Raw genomic sequence first — 23,031 nt, 5'->3', positions numbered from 1 at the left:
TTCAACAAAGCCCTTTGGTTGAAAAAGATCTAAGGGCTCTGTTGAAACCAACTAAGGAATCGAATCCTGTCTATGATGGGATCAGGGCTTTTTAATCAAAGGTGAATTAGATGATTTCATAGTGGAGAAGGAGGGTTCCCACCCACCCCTGCCAGAAATTCAATGTTTCTTCTGCCTCTAGATGACATTGCCTCATAGTAGAGCCTCCACAGATCGGTTGGTTTCAACAAAGCTCTTTGGTTGAAAAAGATCTAAGGGCTCTGTTGAATCCAACTGAGGAATCGAATCCTGTCTATGATGCAAAGAACTTTATCAGGGCTTTTTAATCAAAAGTGAATTAGATGATTTTATAGTGGAGAAGGAGGGTTCCCACCCACCCCTGCCAGAAATTCAATGTTTCTTCTTTCTTCCGCCTCTAGATGACATTGCCTCATAGTAGAGCCTCCACAGATCGGTTGGTTTCAACAAAGTGCTTTGGTTGAAAAAGATCTAAGGGCTCTGTTGAATCCAACTGAGGAATCGAATCCTGTCTATGATGCAAAGAACTTTATCAGGGCTTTTTAATCAAAAGTGAATTAGATGATTTCATAGTGGAGAAGGAGGGTTCCCACCCACCCCTGCCAGAAATTCAAGTTTTTTATCCATTAAAAATGGACAAACTGGCCCTGTGAACACACATCTACAGACACAGAATCCTATTGCACAAGGAAGGCAATGGGAAATCACCTCGTTTTATAATAATTATCCAGTAAAGTAGCATTGCTACCCCCACCAACCATTAGGTTGGTGGAGTAGCAATGACACATCTCAAAAAGTATGTCTGCTTGAAAGATGCTGGCTGGAAATCCAGCAAAATAGCTGCTCAATAAACTATCATAATTATTTCGTTCTTGTGTTTTTTTTTTTAAATCAAATAAATTATGAATGATAGCATGGAACTTTATGAAATACAATGATAGAGATGTCTTTAAAGAAAATTTATTTTCTAATTTACTGCTTGTATTTTACTAGCCTTTTTTAGTCATCAGTGACTTGCTTTCAAGTAAAATCTAAAAAATTTATTAAAATTTCAAATTGAGCCACACTTGATTCAAGTGGTTCAAACCTAAGTTATAACTATTATTTTTCAGGAAATTATATTAATTATAATTATATTAAGTACATTAATATTATAATTAATGTTATTATATTAGTTAATAATTAATGAATATTAATTATAATAACTTTAATTAATACTTCTGATTTTTTGCTGAAGTCAAATTGCCATCAGTAAAGGATCACAGAACAATGATATGTGCATGAAGGCACTAACACTGGGTAAATGAAGCTGAAGAAAGGCAATTAAAGTTGGGCCTAGGGTAGTCCTAAATGACCCTCTAGTGGGATAAAATGAGTGATGCTCATCCTCAGCCCAATGACTGAAGATCTAAGGATGAGTGCCTCTCAAATTTCGGACACTTTCATGCACCTAAATTTGTGGTTTGGAACGTTTTTCAAGGCTGAGGCAGATTCCAAGAATAGCCTCTCATATTTGTATTTGCTGCAGTGGAGTAGAGTGGCCTTCCAGTGTACCCTGGGCTAGGTGTCCAAAGCATGGTCAGCAAGTCCAGAGTGGTTGTAATAGTGGAACTGGATGTAGTCCTTGTGTTCAGAAATTCTGATAATGGATGTCTTGCCTGTTTGGCTGTAGCAGGACAGTTTGCAACTGCAAGGGACCTGGTAGGTCTAGGAAATGTGGCTGGTCTTTGGTGAAGTGGATAAGGGATGCCAATTTTCTATGTGGCCTGTAAGTGGTTGTAAGGTTGTATTTCCTTAAGATTTTTTTGAATTTTTTGGATGTGACCTGAGTATATGGAATGGTGACGGATCTTGAGTAATCTCCAGCTATAATTTCTGGGCAGGCTTCAGCAAATGTCCAGGTATCCTATCCCTTACATTTATCCTATTCAGGTCACTTGTTCTAGATCCAGCATATGTCTGAATATTCAAGATCAACTTCACTATATATATTCTCAAACCAGTTTTTCATTTTGCAAGAAAGAATCCCAGTTATTTGGAAGGAGAACCCCTATTATTTCAATAAGGCTGTTTAACCCATCTTTAGCTGAAAAGTCCTTTCTCCCAAAGAGATGTATGTTCCTTATACCAGTAGTGAGAATCTTGTCTTTTCTTGCCAAAGTTCATATGATGCAGTCTATTCAATGGACTGCACTACAGAGGTTCTAATACATGAATGCATAACATACAGACTGTAGGCCATATGTTGCCTGTTCAATGATTTAATGCAATCCTTTGAGTAAACTGAATAAACAGAAGAAAAAATATTTGCATGATATTAAATGATTTAAAAAATCAGTAGATTCATATATTATTATTGTTGATGTAAAAAAACTATTTTTTTATTAAGGAGGGGAGTTTGTTTACATTCCCTGCAGCTTAACAGAAATCACCTAAGGCAGATGAGCTAAACAAATACTAAAATTTGACTGGTCAGTTTCTCAACTTCGCATTAGCGATGCCTGCATGAAAACAATCCCGTATTTCATGATCAGCATAGGAGTACTCTTGTTTCCATTGTCGTCACCACATCTCATGCTCAAGTCATAGTTATTCTATGTCTATGTAAATCTGTGGTAATTATTTTTTGCCAGTACATAAAGCAGTTATTTGTAGATATTACATATAATTTATCCCTAAATATAGATAAAAAGAAAAGAAAAATTGTTGCCGAACACAGACGTACTGTTTTATTGAATATAAAGCTAAATGAGAAATCCTGAGAAATATAAATGTTTAAAAAAAATAGTTCAAAATTGCATTATTATTTGGAAGCAAATATGTGTTGGAATAAACTTTTCTCTCACAAAAATAAACAAGCCAACACTACATAAGTGTCTCACAGATGTAAATTCGAGACATTGATAACAACAACTTGCAATTTACTGGTGGATATCCAAAAAATTTTATTCAAAAAAAAATATAATGCATCACATTAAAATGCTATTTTCAATAAACATATCTATTGAACTTTACATACATTTATTATTTTTTTTTTAAATTCAAAGTTTTAAAAAATGCAGCCCATGTAAGTGTAACAATTACTCGGTTTGGCACATGGCAGCATTTAGGTTGTGCACTCTTGTTCTAACAAATCACCAAATTCTGTCACATGCTAGTGAAAAAGGTTTCTACAAAAACTTGTAGACGTCTCAAAGCATTTATATAACTTGTATTAGATCTGAGGAGGAGGACATTGGTAGCTAACGAGTCTATATGTAGGTTGTGTAGAAGGAATGATGTAGGATTTGAGGATCTCTAGTCTGTGTTGAAGGAAAGAAGGATTTGTACAGTGTTGATGGACTACACCTAATACTAAAACCATTTAGATGCAGTCCATCAACACTGTACAAATCTTTTTTTCTGAGAGAGAGAGGATTTGTACAGTAAGAATGCTGAAGTGCAAATTCAGGAAAACTGAAGCAATTAAGGTGGAAGCAAGCGAGTTTGTGTGAAGACACCTATGAGGCACGTGAGTGTGAGAATGACCAAGTGCAGAATCTTGTCTCTCAAGCAAAAAAATTAAATAGGATAGTCAATTCAGGAAGTAAAGTGGATGGGAGCCTAAGGGGATGCTGTAATTTCTATATACTAATGCCAGAAGTATTCGGAACAAGAGAGAAGAGTTTGGGGCATTAGTTAGTGCAATCATGCCAAAAGTTATAGGCATTAGCAAGACAAGAATAACAGCAGATGATGTAGTCACACGGATAGAATGTCATGGATTTAGTATTCAGCAAAGATAGCTTTATTTCAAGCAGTCTGGTGTGAGATTAAGGCCAGGGAGTTCCAATGTTTGATCCAGAAGACATGCATCACCAAATTAGTAAGAGTACAGATCGAGTGATTATTATGGAGGACTTCAACTATGGAGATATAAACTGGAAGGAAATGGAATTTATACATCTATCAAGAGATAATTACTTGAGGCAGCATGTGATGGAGGGGACCAGGGATGGGAGAGTATTGTACTTGGTCATAGGATCAGAAGAGATATCCATAGCCTGGGTGACCAGGTTATGGCACTGTACTCCAGGAAATCAGTGATCATGTGGTCTTGATTTGGGACATGAGAAATATTCTGTCATGAATATTTCTTGACAGAATATTTCTCAAGGGGGTTTATGTGAAACTACAAGACAGGTGATTATGACAAGCTTAGGAAGAAGCTTAAATCTCGGCCACATCATAAAGCACTGCAGGGTAAGGATGTTAGTGGTGTATGGGAGATAGTTAAGGGTCATCTAGAGGAAACAATATTAAATTATATACCTAAGGTAAGGAGGGTTAATTAGGTAGGAATTAGATGGATGAATAATATCATTACACAAGCTGCAGAAGAAGAAAATTCTGTAAAGGTATATAAGGAGAAAGGGGATCAGCAAACTCGTGAACAGTACAAGGCCCAGGCAAGAAATGTGAAAAGCATGGCAGGGAAGGCAAAATTAAATTATGAGAAGAATCTAGCCGAGCAGGCTAAAGGAAATTCCTAAAGTTCTTTCATTATGTGGCAAGTAAGAGGAAGAATGACTATGGAAGATTAACCTTAATGAGTGATGATAGTCACAAGGTGACAGCATCAGATAATATAGTTGAGTTAATGAGTGACATTAACAGTTGAGTTAATGAATAATAGAGGGTATATCATCCTAGTGAGGTTACTGCTTTAACATATATGACACTAATGTAGGAACAGAGGTGGATGAATTGGTGGTGGTGGTGCTTAGGATATTGATGTAATCTCAATGTAAATACAGCTGTAGGATTAGATGGGATATCTGCTCGGGTTTTGTGAAAACGTGCAAGAGAACTGCCATTGCCTCTGACTGGATTCTTTAACTCTCAGCTCTGGTAGAGTTCCAAAGGGGGGGGGGGTAGAAATAAGACAAAATAATTCCCCTTGCATAGGAGTGGTTCAAGTCTGTAGTAGCAAATTATAGACCAATCAGTATATCAGGTGTGGTGGGAAAAGTACTGGAAAAATTGATCAAAAAGAGAATTCAAGATTGCTTAAAGAGTTTTATAGGATTGATGCAGCAGAAATGTTTCAGCACTTGGCTAGAGAGGACAGAACAAGGTGTCATCCCTGGTAGTTGAATAAAGGTGTGATTAGTAGGGATGTAAGGACTAGATTTTTTGCTTGGAGAGTGAATGAGTGGAATGGGTTGCTAGAGTCAGTTGTGAGTGTTTTGTCTGTTAATGGATTCAAGGAAAGGTATGATAGATTTTGTAAATAGTTTGGGTCTCTTGCGATGAGTCTTCGAACTCCAAGGTGCCTATATAATAATAATAATAATATTCAGTATAATTAAATAACTAGAATGAACATGACCATGCAGAGTGAAAAAACATTCCCTCACCCAACAGAAACTATGTTGAACATTGAAGAGTAAACAAAGTAGTTTTATTGTTGAATTAAATAAAGTACAATGATTTCACAAGATATTATCCAATTCCTGATATTTATCCTTATGGGTGCACAGAATATTATGATTGTACTACATGAAAACATTATATCATTAATGACTTCCTATTGACAATTTTCCTACAAATTAATCTGTTATCTGTCAGGGATCCTAATATCGTCAGATCTTATATTTCAGTCTACTAGGGCACTTTTTACTGTATCAATCCACATAGATCTTAGTCTTCTTCTGGGTCCTCTCCCTGTAATCTTCATATCAAACCCAACACCTGTTTTACTAACCTTTCATCTCCCATTCTGTTTTAAGTTACTACACCACCATGTATTAACTCTACTCAAGCATTCCTGAATGTTAATAATGTCAAATTCCTTTTTTACATTACTCTTTCCTCCATTTCTAAGATTTTTCAATAGTCTCTAGAATATTTTGCCACCTTTCTAATATTTATTTTCTATGTTCTTAAGAAATTTCTCCCATGACTTTTGTTTAGCTAGTTTTACACAGTGCTTTGCTTTCTTACATATTTCTCTGTATTCTATCAAAATACAAGTTTACCTAATTGTCAGTAACTTTCAATTCACCCTATTCTTTATCAAGTGAACTGTAGACTCAATGTTTAACTTTCTGAGTCTACCGTGTTTTCTATCCTTGCAGACCTCAACACATGTCTCTGTGGTTGAATCAATATTTTCTTCAGGGGATGCTACTGAACCTCCAATATTTTGTTCTGGTTTTCAAATTCTCATTTTTTTCTTGAATAACATTTGTGTATTTGAATCTACAGTTCACTTCTAAAATATGCTCAATAAAAGCTTTGAGATCCATAAATTAAAACTGATTTGAGCAATGTCTTATATACAGCTAATTTAGTGATTTGACTAATTTCTCTCTTATTCCATATAAATTTATTCATTTGAATTCCTACCATACAGGCTTTGTTGATTCTGTTGTCTATTCCCATATTTAATTCACTATCTTCACTAAAAATTGTGCCTAAGTAGCTGAAATATTTTTCTTGTTCTATAGGTTCTCCATTCACAATGCAGTTGATATCTTCCTATTTTCATTGTCTTTGTCTTGTTATTGCTGATTTTCATACCAAATTTATTAAAACAGTTATTCAGTTTTGTCAAGGAATCTTGCAGACTTGTACTGAATTCATTTAAAAGTATAACATCAAGCTGAGATTAACATATCAATTTTGATATCAGGTTTAATATCACTTTCATTCATAATGCGATCCATATAGATAATGAATAACAGAGGGGATAATGTACATCCTTGTCTGACATCAGATTTAACACAAAACCATCTTCTTGTACTTCCTTCAATTCTAACTGCTGACTTACAATTCAAACACTAAGTATTGCTTAATTAATATAATGCACCATTGACACATAACTGCAATGTTCTGAATAGCTTTTCTCTTGGCACCTTGTCATGTGCCTTTTCCAGGTCTACAAAACAAATACAGATCTTTGTTATATTCCCATGATTTCTCAAATATTCGTAAAGTGAAAATCTGATCCTGACAGCCTCTATTTGGCCTGAATTCTTGTTCTTTATCAAGCTTCCCTTCCACAATCCTTCTCAACTGTTTCTCAAGTATACTTGCATAAATCTTACCAGGAATGCTTAGTAATTCTCACATTCAGTTTTATTTCCCTTTTTATATATGGGTATCATGAGAGTTCTACTCCAATCATCTGGAATTGAACTGTTTGAATACATGGTATTAGTAATGACTAGTCCATGACCCGAACAGAAATATAGCAGCCATTTACCATTATTATTAACTTTGCTCTTTTCTCTAAGTTTTCTAAGACCATTTCTGTATGTCTGGTAATCATTTCTGATGTTTAGGTCTTTAACAAGGATCATCTTTTCCTTTATGTAAGTTACATTTTCTGATGCCTCAAAAAATTCCTCTGCTTCTTCCTTAGTAGACCTTCCATGTGATCATAGGCACAACAAGTTTCACTGTTCAATTCCACTTTCTGATATTTGCCTACATCACTCTGCTTGATACTGCCTGCCATTCAATAGTATCCTTGTATGTTGAATAACTATAGCTTCTCCTTTTCCACTGATCATTATTGCTTGAATATAATATCTTATTTCAAAAAACATATTTTGGTGATTACACCACATTTTTTTATTATTCATTTAAACAATACACAGAAATAATAATATTAATTTTAATAATTTTAATAATATTATTTCAGTATATTGTATAACTGAATAATAAAAAATGTGGTGTAATCACCGAAATATGTCTTTTGAACCGATTAGCCACAGAAGTCTACGCCTGCAATAATATCTTGTATTTGTTGCTTACAAGAATCTCACCTGTTTTTGTCTTCTTTATTTTGGCAACATCTATATTGTGAATCTGAAACTTATCCAATTCTTATGCTAGTTCCATTTTTTTTTTCTGCTTGTCTTCTTCACATGGATTCAAAGCATCTAACAATTTCAAACTAACTGATAAAGGAAGTTTGTTCGAAGAATTTGATGAGCTCACATCCTATTCTTCTATTCCAAGAAAGAAAGAAACTTCTGGTACTTTACATAAAAAGTTTGCAATGGTTGAAACAGTGAGGTAATATTTAGAGGCAAAACTATGTATTTGGAGACAAAGCTATTTTTTCCAAGAAAATCTATATACATTTTTTAATTCCCCACCCTCTGGAAATCACATGGTTTTAGAAAGTTTTTTTTTACTTGGTTAGAAAGTAAGTATAAGTCAAGTTTGCAAGTGAAGTATCTTCACAACTAAGCTACCTGTATAGAAGCTGATAACTTCACATTCAACTGCCTTAGCATCCCATTATGCAAAGCAGACCTCCTTCCAGGAGTGCATCACACCATGCATTATGGGCATGATGCACCCCATTCCACTTTAAATTCTTGTCCCTTATCTATGATTTTGTTCTCTAAAGTGTACCATCTCCATTAAAGAAAATAATCAAACATAGTGAAGATGGCTTTCATCAAAAATCTGTCATTCTTTTCTACTTCTATATGGGAGGGTTACTACCCAGATCAGTTTTGACCTTTATTGAGGTCTTTTTAATGGGAGACAGACCCAGGAAGATACCAAGGTTGAATTAATGCAGAAGTCATATATTTCTCATTTGCAAGTAGGGCCCCCCAGTCCAGCATAAGTGCTCGACCTGATTCAACCTTTGTCCAGAGAGAACAAAGACGCCAACTCTGAAGACAACTAGAAGAAAAATGCCAAAATGGAGACAACAGTTGGGTAATAGATTACAAACAATCCAAACTAGTTCAAAAACCAAGTGATGCCACTAGCAGCCAAGAAGGACACCAGTATGCAGGCACTGCATAGGAAATGTGCAAGACCCTCGGGGTCAAATCCATGCCTAACAGAACCTTGCATATCCACTTCACCAACATCCGTGACCTAACTCCAACCTTAATAGCATCCACTGCCATCTTCAGTACACCAAACCCCACCTACTCTTTTTAACAGAAACCCAAATCTGCCCCCTCCCCACAGCACTATTCATCTCAACCTTCTTAACTATACTCTATTCAACTTCTTTCGATCCAAGGGTGATGTCTGTGCATATATCCACTCTGACATACCCTGCCAGAGAGCAACCAACTTAGAATTATTGCATCCTCAGCTTCCAAAAAACTAGGCTTCCTCTTTTGCTCAAGATGCTACTTCACCTCTAAACAGCTGTTAACACTATACAAGTCACAAATCCACCCAGCTCTCGAATACTGCTCTCACATCTGGAGTGGGGATCCAAAAAGCTCCCTCAAAATGCTTGACTCAATACAGAGGAGAGCAATTAGACTAATAAATGACACATCCCTCACCAACTCACTCCCTCCCCCCACTTTCACATAGATGCCTGGTCTTCGCAATCTGTCATCATCATCAAATTCCTGACATGTACCCTCAAGGGGGGGGGGGGGGTGTACAGGATATGATAGTACTTAATGAAAAAATTTACCTCATTACTAACTTCCTATCTACAATTTTCCTCCAAATCAGTCTGTTACTTGTCAAGACTCCAACATCATTACCAGATCTTATATTTCTATCGTCTAAGGCACTTTGAACCATATCAATCCACATATATCTTGGTCTTCCTCTGGGTCGTTTTCCTGCCAACCTGGCAGAGAACACTTGTTTTGCTAATCTTTCCTCGCCCATTCTGTTCAAGTGACCATACCACCTGAGATTAGCTCTGCTAATGCATTCCTGGATGCTGACAATGTCAAGTTCTTTCCTAATATCCCTGATTTTAATATGATATAGCCATTGATGCAATCTGTTCACGCCTCTAATCTTTCTCAGGACTCTCATATCTGCAGTCTCTAGTCTTTAGTCAAGTGTTTTACTTTTGACCCAGCTCTCAGATCCATAAGTTAAAACTGGTTTGAACACTGTCTTGTATACAGCTAATTTAGTGTTCCGACTAATTTCTCTCTTATTCCATATGAATTTATTCAACTGACTTCCCACAATACCAGCTTTGTTAATTCTGTTGTCTATTTCCATATTTAATTTACCATCATCACTAAAAATCGTGCTTAAGTAGCTGAAATGTTTTACTTGTTCCATGGGCTCTCCGTTCACAAAGCAGTTGACATTTTCAACGAATCTACCTATTTTCATTGTCTTTGTCTTTTTATTGCTGACCTTCATACCATACTATTACAACAGTTATTCAATTTAGTCAGGGAATCTTGCAAACTTGTAGTGGATTTATTTAGAAGTATAATATCGTCCGTATAAAGCAAAGAGCCGACATTAACATCTCCAATTCTGGCATCATGTTTAATACCACTCTCCTTCATAATGTGATCCACATAGATAATGAATAACAGAGGGGATAATGTACATCCTTGTCTCATACCAGATTTAACATTAAACCATCTTGATGTACTTTCTTCAATTCTAACTACTGACTTGCAACTCAAATAAAGACTAAGTATTGCTTGATATAATGCCCCACTGACACCATATAACTGTAGTGTATTGAATAGCTTCTCTCTTGGCACCTTGTCGTATGCCTTTTCCAGATCGACAAAACCTAAATACAGATCTTTGTTATATTCCCATGCTTTCTCGACTATTTGTCGTAAAGTGAAGATCTGATCCTAACAGCCTCTATTTGGCCTGAATCCAGCTTGTTCTTCACCAAGCTTTTCTTCCACAATTCTTCTCAACCGTTTCTCAAGTATACTGGCATAAATCTTGCCAGGAACACTCAGTAGAGAAATACCTCTGTAATTCTCACATTCAGTTTTATTTCCTTTTTTATATATGGGTACTATTAGAGCACTACTCCAATCATCAGAAATTTGTCCCTCTGTCCAGGCCTTCTGAAATATGCAGTGCAGCCACTGTAAGACTTTTATACCACCATACTTCAGCATTTCTGGTCGAATATCATCTACTCATTCATGCTGCCTTTCCACATTTCAAGCCTTTGATGGCTTTTTCTACTTGAAGTATGAATATGTATTCCTGACTGTATGCCTGTTGAGTGTTTTTTACCACTGTGTTTTACCACACTTTTTATCACTGCTTGTTTCGTTTAGCAATTTTTCGAAGTAATTACTTCATACTTCAAGGATAGTTTTTTCTCCCGTTTTTCATGTCACCTTTATCATCTCTAACTTTACAGCACTCTTTCCTCCATTTCTAAGCTTCCTCAACAACCTCAAGAATATCTTACTATTTATTTTTATATTTATTTTCTATGTTCTTGCCAAAGTCCTCCCATGACGTTTGTTTAGCTAGTTTTACACAGTATTTAGCTTTCTTACATTTGTCTCTGTATTCTCTAAGAGCACAAGCTGACTTATTTGCCAGGAACTTTTGATATGCTTTCTTCTGTTCCTTCACTGCCTCTTTAACTTCCTGTGTGTGCCATGGAGTTCTGATTTTTCTATCCATGCAGACAACCTCACCATATGCCTCTCTGGCTGAATCAATCAGGGTTTTCTTCAAGTTTTGCCACTGAATCTCCAAGGTTTAGTTCTTGTTCTCAAACTCTTTCATTTTTTCTTCAATAATCTTTGTGTATTTTAGTCTAGAGTTCACATCTGAGAGCTGCTAAACTTTTATCCACTTTAAAACTTTCTTACGTGTCATTCTTTTCAATATGAAATTCAATTTTATCTTGCTCAAGACTAAATAGTGATCACTTCCAATTTCAAATCATCTGTACACTCTGGTGTCCTGCACCAGGGAGAAAACATCACTATCAACAATAACATAGTCAATGAGACTTCTTATTCCTTGCCTCTTCTCTCCATGTGAATTTGTGCACATTTTTATGTTGGAACATGGTGTTAGTAATAACCAGTCCATGTCCTGAGCAGAAATCCAACAGGTATTCCGCAATCTGTATATTCCATAAATATTTCCATAGGAAATGTTCATCTGAAAGAGCATCAATAATTCCCCCCACCCTGTACTAAGCCCATTAGAACACGTACAGCTGCTGCCCAACATCCTTTCACAGTACACCTTGAAACCCACAGAACAACTATCTTTTCCTCCTCGTTCATCCCTGCTACTGCAGTATTGTGGAACAGTCTTCCCCCAGATGCATTTCCCAAGAAATACAACATACATGCGTTCAAATCTAATGTAAACAAGTTTCTCCTTTCACAACCCACCACCCATATAGGTACTAACGTACCATAGAAATATATACATGTTTGCACAAGAATAATGTTTAATTTGCCAAATATTTTGGTCTGAATATTGCACATCATCAGTGGCTACATAGGAATGGTTTTAAAAAACAAAGTGGAATACAAACAATTGATCATTCACATATAGAACGAGCCGCGTGATGTCATATCGCTAAGTATTAGAAGAGTAAACATTTTTAAAGTCATAATTAAAGATATTAATTACACAATCATTACGATTCAAGTTAGGATGTTGAAGTAAGGCCCCCACACTTTCTTTAAATAAACTTTCAAATTTGTAGTGACATCTGTGTAGGAGGAGAATCTTGGACCAAAGGATGTTGTGGCTTGTTTCTAATCCATACTGAGCTAATCCAGATTTCTCAGGTTTGTTGTGTTGAATTGATGAGTGATGCTCTTGAATTCTTTTTTCTATAGAACGTCCAGTTTGTCCAAAGTAGGAAAGATTACAATTACAAGGAACTTGATACACACCAGGTAGAGACAAGGTTGAGCGTTTATCTTTAGATGAAGGAAAATGGGTGGATAATTTGTTAATAGGTGTATAAGTGGTTAAGTCACATTAATTGTAATCTTTCCTACTTTGGACAAACTGGACGTTCTATAGAAAAAAGAATTCAAGAGCGTCAGTCATCAATTCAACACAACAAACCCGAGAAATCTGGAGTAGCTCAGCATGGATTAGAAACAAGCCACAACATCCTTTGGTCCAAGACACTCTTCCTACACAGATGTCGCTAGAAATTTGAACGTTTATTTAAAGAAAGTGTGGAGGCCTTACTTCAACGTCCTAACTTGAATCGTAATGACTGTATATCTATATCCAAAATTTGGGAAAGTTTAATCAGGATAACACATTAATTTTTTTTTGTAAATTTCCTATATTAGTCTAATGTTATTTAAGATTATTATATGAATTTCTGAATTAATATCTTTAATTATGACTTTAAAAATGTTTACTCTTCTAATACTTAGAGATATGACATCATGTGGCTCGTTCTATGTGTGAATGATCAATTGTTCGTATTCCACTTTGTTTTTTAAAACTATTCCTATGTAGCCGCTGAAGATGGTCTGTAATATTCAGACTGAAATATTTGGCAAATTAAACATTATTCTTGTGCAAACGTGTATGCATTTCTAATCATTATGTCACAAGTATTGTTAAAAAATTTAACGTACTATAGGTTGACCAGCCAACCTCCTGTATATGGGTCCAACATAAAAAAAAGTAAAATGTATATCATTTCCAAAAGGAGGTGTGCTCTGCATTATGGGATCATTAAGGTAGTTGCCAGTAAGTTAACAGCTCTATATAGAAGTAGCCTAGTCATGCGCAAATCTTGTATGCTGACACTTGGATCTAGGATTAAACAAGAGTATAATTTATTGGCAAGTATAATTTACATTCTAACCAAATGAACAAACTTTCTACAATCATCTCTGATCCAGAATATTTTAATAATAATATGATACACTTTATACTACTTGTATGGGAAATATAAGACCTGCATTAATTTAACCTTGGTATCTTCTGGAGTTTAGCTTCCACTGATGAGACCTCAATGGAGTCTGGGTACTGGCTCTTCCCATAATGCATAGCATTATACACATCTGAAAGGATGTGTGCTTTGCATTATGATCACCATCTGTTGTAAGAGTAAGTAAGATTTGGTATAAAATTCCTCTGAAAAAAACAAACTGGCATGCCATGTGTGTGTGTGTGTATTGAAAAATGTTCCTGTCTGACATAAAAGGAACATGATATATGGTCAAGCAGGATCCTGCCTGACATGCAAGAAACAGCCTGATATGAATATGCTAAAGCAAGTCGGGGCATTTTAAGAATAGAATTGAGATCAAACCAACTATGAGATGTGGAGAAATAACATTAACAGAAAATAAATTTATTCAAGATATCAAGTAATTTTATATAAACTTGGTTTTTAATCCTATTTCCCAAGTGAGCAAATAGACAAGTAAGTCAAGTTTGTGCCTGCACGTAGTGCAAGTCTGAGGCAACTCATGGTAGTGCAACTCGTGGTAAAGGTGTATTAAGCTCTGATCACTTTCCTTAGTATTTTTCCCTTAATGTAAAGCACATCCCCTTGCAGAGATGTATGATGCTATGCATTAAAGGCAATGGTCACTACCTATACCGGTTTCGACCTTTATTGAGGTCTCGTCATTGGGAGCCAAGTTTATATAAAATTACTTGGTATCTTGAATACATAATATACCCAAGTTAAAAAACTTTCTACATCTATCTCTCATCCTGAGATTTTATTTAATAAGGTCAAAGCACCTTGTTTAGGTAAAATTCATATAAGCTCTGCATTACTTCAACCTTAGCATTGTCTGGTCAGGCTCCCACTGACGAGACCTCAATAAAGGTCGAAACCGGTAGTGACCATTGCCGTTAATGCATAGCATCATACATCTCCACAAGGGGATGTGCTTTACATTAAGGGAAAAATATTAAGGAAAGTGATCAGAGCTTAATACACCTTTACCACGAGTTGCACTACCATGAGTTGCCTCAGACTTGTACTACGTGCAGGCACAAACTTGACTTACTTGTCTGTTTGCTCACTTGGGAAATAGGATTAAAAACCAATTTTATATAAAATGACTTGGTATCTTGAATACATAATATACCCAAGTTAAAAAAACTTTCAGAAAACAAATTTGTGAAACTTGAAAACTTGTCCAAAGTTATTCATCTTCCAGAGCATTCATCTCAAAAGAAACTGGTCTCTTCTGGAAAAAGATGCACAGCAGAATACATGTTATGAATAATGAACAGAAACTGTAAGAATACAAGGCATGAGTGACCACCCAGTAGTAGAGCAATATCTTCAGAGTTGTCGAAAAAGGATCTTCTATTTGTTGATAATGCATCAACTCAGAGCCCAGACCTTCATGCTGAAACAGCAGCAAAAAGTTTTGTCTCCAAACATTACCTCATTGTTTCAACCACTGCAAACTTTAATATGAAGTAACAGAAGTTACATATAAACAATATTTAATGGTAACTAATGAAACAGGCAAGTAGATGAATTAAAAGAATTCTGGAAGAGATATATCATAGATGCAACATTGGCAAAACATATGAACATTGGCAAAACGCTGGCCTGTTTAGCCGAGTGGTTAGCATATCCGCTCTTCAGCCAAAAGGCTGCGGGTTCGAATCCCACGTGGGTACGGATGTTTGTGATTGTTTGTGAAAATACTAGTGGTGGACAGTAGATGGCATTGGTATAGTTGTGATTTGCTGTAGTTGGTGGAGAGTTGTAAAGTAGGTACCCTCCCTCGATGAGTCTTTGGACTCCCTGGAGGTGTCACAAATAATGATGATGATGATGATGAACAGCCTATTTTTCTACCCACTGTAGGGTGAAAACCTCTCCCATTGCAGGAGGTTTGGGTCTACTGTTCCCATGGTGACCCAGTCCATATTGGGAGAGTGTATCTATACTGGGGTAAAGGAATGTATGAAGGTGGAAGACAATCGCAAACATCCATGCCTATGCGGGATTCGAACCCGCAGCCTATATAGGCTGGAGAGCAGATACGCTAACCACTCGGCCAACCAGGCCGGCATCACAAATAATAATCACAAATAACTATGAGGGAATGAGAGTAAAAATCATAGTCAGCAGTATGAAAAAATTTGTGCCTCCAAACTATATTTAATATTAGAGGGCGTGAACCCACCAAACAAACTAAAGCAGTAGCACAGCTTGAAGAAAATCTTAGCCTTGAAATGACATCAGAAGATGAGTGAGGAACTTGTCCAGTCTCATTTCAAACAGAAAGGTTACATGCCAAATTGCAAAGCTGGAAATTATGGCAAACTGAGGAGAATACCATGTTTAGTCCCATGGTATTAATTACAGAATGGGAAGCTTTGAAAAGAATCTTAAATAATGCAGTATCTGAATGTGTTTCTAGAGTTTGATGAACAAATAAGGTGGATGAAATGGATGCACAACCAACCTTATTAAGCAAGCCATCCATAAGAGAATAATGTGGAAGAAATATTGTGAGAATAAAGATGAGTTATGAAATGTATAAAGTGCAGGTTAGAAAAGAAAAATTGGCTGTGTGGGCTAAAGGAAAACCAAAAGAATTTTATTTTTATGCTGCTAAGAGAATGTGGAAGAATAACTTGAATCAATACACATATGCAGATTGGACTATGATGTCAGAAGTAGATGTAATATTATTAAAATAATGAGTGTTCACTTTGCTATCAAATCTGGTGAATGTAACATGGCGCATGGTGTTACTACTACAATGGATGGACAGATAGAGCTGCATGAGAAGGATATTCTCATGCTGTTGCATAATCTGGATAAGAATTCAGCAATGGGGCAGTGAGATATAAGCCTGTGTTCTAAAGGAAATGTTCAACTGAACTGGTTACATCCTTGACACATTTGAATCATTTCATTTGCAGCTCAGGAACGAATCAACAGGAATGGAAAGAATGTATGATAGTCCCACGGTACTAGGTGGTGTAAAAACTGATATGTAACTATAGACCTATCAGTGTTTCTGGAATGGTGGTGAAGATTTCAGACTAGTTGATAATTTGCATACAGAAATGGGTTGACAGACAAGCTATACTTTGTCATGTCTGATATTCTGTGAAGTCTGAGCAATCTACTCTTTTTTTTTTTTTAATGTTAAGACCAAGTTGGATATCGATATACTATGATAATGCTGGACTTATTTGCTAACATATTTGACAGGATACCACATGGAAGGATGTTGCATGTGCTGAAAAACATGGAACTTGAATATAAATTATTGATGTGGATAAGCAGATAGCTGATGAATACCACATCAAGCAGTGGTATGGAAGGTGTGAATCTGCCAGATCTAAAGTGACCAGTGTAGGTATCCCAGGGACCAGTCTTTGGACCATTGTTGTTCAGTGTATACATGAATGATATTGGGAAAGACCCGTGAGGAGATGTTCAATTGTTTGCTGATCATTCAAAGAAAGGCAGGACTATCAGGAATGCTACTGATACAGCACTTACAGAATGATTTGAATAGGCTGAAACTGCAGGCAAATGATAAGGCTGCTAATTTTCTGGTGATAAGTGTAAAACAAAGCACTTTGGCATGATGAGATTTTCAACAGCATATTATATTGGTGGGATTATGCCTGGAGAAACTGACGAGGCTATGAATCTTGGAGTTATGGTGGACAGAAAGTTGAAGTGCTTCATCAGAAAAAAAGCTCACATAGCGACAGTTGCAAATGCAACTCACTAGATATCAAACTTACTGTAACTTTTCATATTCACTGATTTTGGCTCTTAGGACAAAACAACAGAATGGCAATAAATTTTGCATGTATTTTGCTACAATTGGCTTGCTGGAATTTTATTAAACAGATAAGAAAATGAGACAGAATCAGAACAATAAAACTTGCACTAATTTAGGATTCATGGTTGTTATGTTAATTAAATAAGAAAAAAAAAATCACAAAAATATCAGCAGTATAATATTGTTCAACAGTTCATTTTCTATCATAAATCTTAAAACACATTTGCTAAATATATTATGCACTTTTTAACATTAGTAAACAACTTCTTAACACTAAGTAAAAATGCTCCAATATTGAAATAGAGTATACTACTCATGAATAAATAAATTCTACTAAAATTCTCAAAGAACTACCAATCACCTCATAATCTGAAGTTTCAATACTTCCTAGAGTGAAGTTCTTTTCAACCTAGAAAAGCAAAAAGGGGGAAAAGCAAATCTAAATAATTATTATAATTAGGTAAGAGCATCCTAAATAAAAAGATTGCTAAGATATTCTGATGTATATAATTAGGTTTTTAAATAAAGCATCTCATAAATACAGCAACAACAATAAACGTGGTGCTTTGGAATATGTCAACATAGTGCTCCTCATTTTTATCATTTTTAAAAGTCTCTATTTAAATTTCTCCAAGGAAAATCATAGCAGTAATTCTCAAAAGAATTGACATCATTGAGAAACCCATCTTTAAGTGTCCCATAACATATCATACCAGCCACATGCAAGCACCTGCTAATGCCTACCATAAAAGCAAAGATGGCAATAGTAAAAAAGCCCAATTATGACAGAGCATGCTGGGCATAACCAACGCAGCACAGCAGTCCAGCACTGATGAATCTGACAATGCTATCAAGTGTTGGCTGCAAACTAGATGTCATAGACACCAAAAAAGCCTTCTATGTGATTTTTGTCACTAATAGTAGCATGCTCAGTGCATAAAAATTGACAAATAGGTGTACAAACTTTTTGTGAATTTGAACCAGAATTTCTTCTGCCCACTGTGCCTTCCTTCACTGAAACAGATCTTAAACTGAGAAAAATGCATCGAAAGCTTGGAGCAGGATCCTCACTATTATCGACCAAACCTTCTCCTGCAAAATCCAATTAACTGAAGTCAATCTAGAACAGATCCACAATCAGCACATAGTTGAAAAATCATTTACCACTGATAGCAGCCAACTACATAGCCTCATCGCATCAATGGTCACAACTCAAATGAGTTCGAAAGCCAAAAAAATATGATGCCATTATCCTCTACTTCCACATCAAAAGTGATGATACACTGAAGGATGACATCACTAAACTAATGGTAAAATCCAGTTTTGACTGTGGCAAAATCACCAGATGCTACTGCTTTGGACCAACAAAAAAGGGATAGGATGACTTTCCTGCAACTGGTGAAAATAACCTGTGATACACTGGTGAGCACATCAGAACTAATGGTGGCTGTGAACAACCTCAATCGTATCTTTATCCAGCATGAATATGGCCAACAACTTTGCAAACAACTGGAAGAAAAATGACAAAGCAAACGGCAAAACATGGTACATTGACTACAACTACAAAAGAGGAATTCCAGTGGGAAAATTAAACAGTGTTAACAGCCAACTTTAAAATCAAAGTACTGCATAGAGAATGTGTATGGCCCCATTTGGCCAAAAACAAACCCCACAGACTTTCAGACCCACTTTCCAAATGTACATGGTCTCTGCTCCAACCTCAACAATGTTCACTTCTACTTCCAGTCTGCAATACCCCACCTGCTTTTCCTGAGAGAAACACAAATTTCAGATTCTCCAAGTACCACTCATCTGAACTTCCCCAAATATACACTCTTTGACTCCTTTCAGCTCAAGGGTGGCGTTTGTGCATACGTTCGCTCTGACATACCATGCTAGAGAGCATTCAACTTAGAATCTCCTGATTACAATCTACTTTGGCTGAAAATCTCTCTGTCCTGCTCTGTCAAATTCATATGCTGTCTATATCACACTCCCAATGCCACCAATCATTCAGAACTCTGATTTACTCTCTTTGAAAGTTTATGTCCTTTAATCTAATTTTTTCTTTGGCAATTTCAATGTACACAATATCAAACAGCTTTCCTTCTCCAAATTGCACAGACCAAGCAGGTAGAGATGCTGAAACATTTGCCATCAGAAATGACCTTATGCAAATTGTTCACATGCCCACCAGAGTACCAGATATTTCCAACCACTCTGGACCTCTTCCTCACTAGTGATTCCACCAAATATGCTGTAAAGGTTGTATCTTCCATAGATAATTTAGACCACAACCATGTGCATATCCCCCCCCCCACACACACACACATACTGAGCAACACCCACACAGTCATTCTCAATGAAGAGTCATCTGGCATTATAAAAACACCAAGTGGGTTGACAGACAGTGCGGGCCACATTAAAAATTTCAATGAAGCCCGCAGGCCACTAAGCTATACTGCGGTATTTAGAATTGTAAGATGCTTTCCAGATTCACAAGGAACGCTGTGCATTTGATACTTTACATAAAATCCTATAAAAATAAACAAACGCAGCTTTAAGAGCATAGGTAGGAGTTGGATTCATGATAAGTAAATACAATCAATACCTGAAAAAAGATAATTTAATGAAGAAAACATTCATTTTTTACAATGCCAATGGGCAACTTGGCAATATTTTTCTTTGACCAGCTTGTCGATGTTGGCATCAATGTTGGAAGTCACTATGCACAGAGCATTGTTGAGATGTTGGTCCATAATCTGAGTTCTTGTCTTGAACTTCACATGCTTCATTCTGGAGAACTGCTCACATAAGTATGTGCTTCCTAACAAAGTGCACATCTTCAAAGCATGCCGGCGAAGATTAGGAAATGCAAGAGCACATTGAATAATTTTTTTCTCTCAAAGAAGAGTTGTTTTGGAGTTCAAGCAGCTCCATTTGTACTGAGCCTGGCATTTCAGCAGCATTGACACTGAATAGCATTGAAAATAAATCTAAAGAAGCCCATTGGTTACAAAAATCACTAAATTTCTCTTCGAACTCACTTTGCAACATGGCTAATTTTGTAGCGTATTGATCAAGAGACGAACAGTTGGACTTAGCAAGAAGCTGAAAAAAGTCTTTTTTGCGAGTTGTGCTACCCAAAGTTTAAGCTTGGCCACAAAAGCTTTGATGTGATCAAACAGAGTGTGCACCAGTTGATCTTTGGATTGTAGATGCGTACTTAGGTCATTCACATGCAACAAGATGTCGGTCACAAAGTCTGTCATCCACTTCGAATCGTTAAATTCCACAATTGGATTCCCCTTGGTTTGCATTAACTGCTGTATTTTGCTCCTTAAGTCAAAGACTCTTTTAAGAACCTTCCCTCTGCTCAACCAATGCACATCACTATAATAAAGCACATTGCCGTGATCCGCTTTGCACTCTTGGGTCAAAAACCCTTGGAATTGACGATGAATCAATCCTCTTGCCCTTGATGACAGTCACAATAACTTTCATGACATTCTCAAACCCAATAGTTTTCACACACAAATTCTCCTGGTGGATTAAACAGTAGTAATGGACGAAATCTTTTCCTTCTAGTTCCGGTTCTTTCTGTAGCAGCGCAACACTCTTCGTTCTTTCCCACCATAGCAGGGGCACCATCAGTTACCACATCCTCAAGGTTGGTTAAGCTGAGGTCGAAACACTGGAGCATTTTCAAGAATATCAGTGCCTTTCTTCATTACCTTCATAGTAGGAGCACTAGCAGTTCTTCTGTCACATTGAATTGTTGATCAATGCCACGGACAAAGATAGCCAGTTGTGCTGTATCCTTCACATCTGTGCTCTCATCTAAAGCAAGTGAATATGACAGATGACCGTTTTTTTAAAGTTCCTTCAATGTCATTAAGCAAGTTCTTTGACACGTCGTGCTACAGTTACTCCAGACAAACTCGGTTTTTTAAACACTTCCTTGTTATTTGGGCACAGAATATCCCCAGCAGCAATGAGACACTCTTTCCCAAACTCACTGTCTAAGAAGGCTTTTGATTTTTTAGCAATTTTTTCAGCTATTACATAACTTATCTTGATGCACACTTTGTTCTCTTCTCTCTGCCTTTTAAACATACCCTGCTGGCATTTTAAATCAATTTGGAGATGGTTCACTTTGTCCACACGAAGCCACCCTTGAAGGTGATCGAAATTGGACGCATGCTTTGTCTCATAGTGTCGTTTTATATTGTATTCTTTTGATACTGACACTGACTCACGACAAATTAAACAACTTATCGTTGATCAGCATGAAAAAAAAGTACAAATTGGTGTCCACTTTTCATTAAAAACCAGACAAGAATCACTTGATTTACACTGTTTACTCATAGATGCCATAGTGATGGAAGGTGAACCCAAAAAATGATACAAAATGGCCATGTAACGGTTATTATCCACTGAATATGTCTTACACTAATGAAAAAAGTCTGGCAATATAAAACCACAATAAGCTCAAAATCAGTTATGCAACATCAAAGCATGATAAAAGGGGAGACAGAGATAATGAGGTTACAGCAATGTAATGCTGAAGAAAGGGGTCTTATTTCAGAAGCAGTTGAATTAGAAGACTTGAGTCTTTCTGTCTCAGGTGAGAATGAGAAGGGTCTAACTGAAATTGTCGGTGGTTTAACTGAGGGAGGTAATCCAACAAAAGGAAAGGAGGTGAAAATGCAGACTGTTTCGGTAGCAGAAGTGGAAGGAAGATTACCCCTGCCTTTGGTAGAAGGTGTGATTGAAGGGGTACCATGTGAACTCTTGCTTGACACCAGGGCCCATATATCGGTGATCCCAATGAAATTGGTTGAAACGTTTCGGGATATAGCCCTTGATAGCTTCGCTGAACTAAGCAACCCCATTAAGATCATGGGAATTGTGAGAGTTGAACTCTCCTCAATTTTGAGAGAGGGTGAGGATCTCCATACCTTGTTGTCCTGTCAGTGTCACACATGAGATGCTTGTCTTACCCGAAACTGCAATCACGTCAGTCTGAGAGAAGTCTTGCATAATCGAGGAGCAAAGGAGGGATCCAGTGTGTGTGGGGAGGTTTATGAGAGTTTTGAGAGCAGAAAGGTCCCCTGATAAGCATTCTTTCCATCAAACCTTGTACATTGATCCGGATGGGCTCTTATTGTCCAAACAAAGCAATACAGGGAGATGGAAGGACAAAATCATAGTTCCAGAGGTCATGATTCCATGGGTACTATACACCTTTCATGACTCTGACTTGGCAGGGTCACCAAGGGGTGTATAGAACTTGGAATAGAGTGCGTGATCGTTATATATGGAAACGAACGAAGGGAGATGTAGAGTCATATGTAACCTCTTGTCATCTATGTCAAAAAAAGTCCAGCATTGTGGGTAAGCCCCCCCTCCAATCCTTCCCAAGCCCCGCATATCCTTTTCAGGCTGTAACCATGGATATTGTGGGGCCCATTGCCTATCACCAAGAAAGGAA

The 23,031-nt window shown here is 36.8% G+C and overlaps 1 protein-coding gene across 1 annotated transcript in view; it reads right to left on the bottom strand.

Annotated features, from left to right (window-relative positions):
* LOC150100075 (ubiquitin-conjugating enzyme E2 J2-like) overlaps window positions 1-23,031 on the bottom strand; it is a 132,180-nt gene that overhangs the window by 25,228 nt on the left and 83,921 nt on the right. Inside the window, exon 5 of the mRNA XM_090402572.1 lies at window positions 17,899-17,946. Within this exon, the coding sequence (XP_090258698.1) occupies window positions 17,899-17,946 (48 nt within the window). The remainder of the gene's footprint in view (window positions 1-17,898; window positions 17,947-23,031) is intronic.

This window comes from Typopeltis vanoorti, chromosome 13 (genome assembly GCF_054136105.1).
Source record: "Typopeltis vanoorti isolate ZY-2024b chromosome 13, IOZ_Tvanoo_1.0, whole genome shotgun sequence".
Taxonomy (NCBI): domain Eukaryota; kingdom Metazoa; phylum Arthropoda; class Arachnida; order Uropygi; family Thelyphonidae; genus Typopeltis; species Typopeltis vanoorti.
Note: the sequence above shows the minus strand (reverse complement) of the source record. Positions and strands in the feature narration are given on the sequence as shown.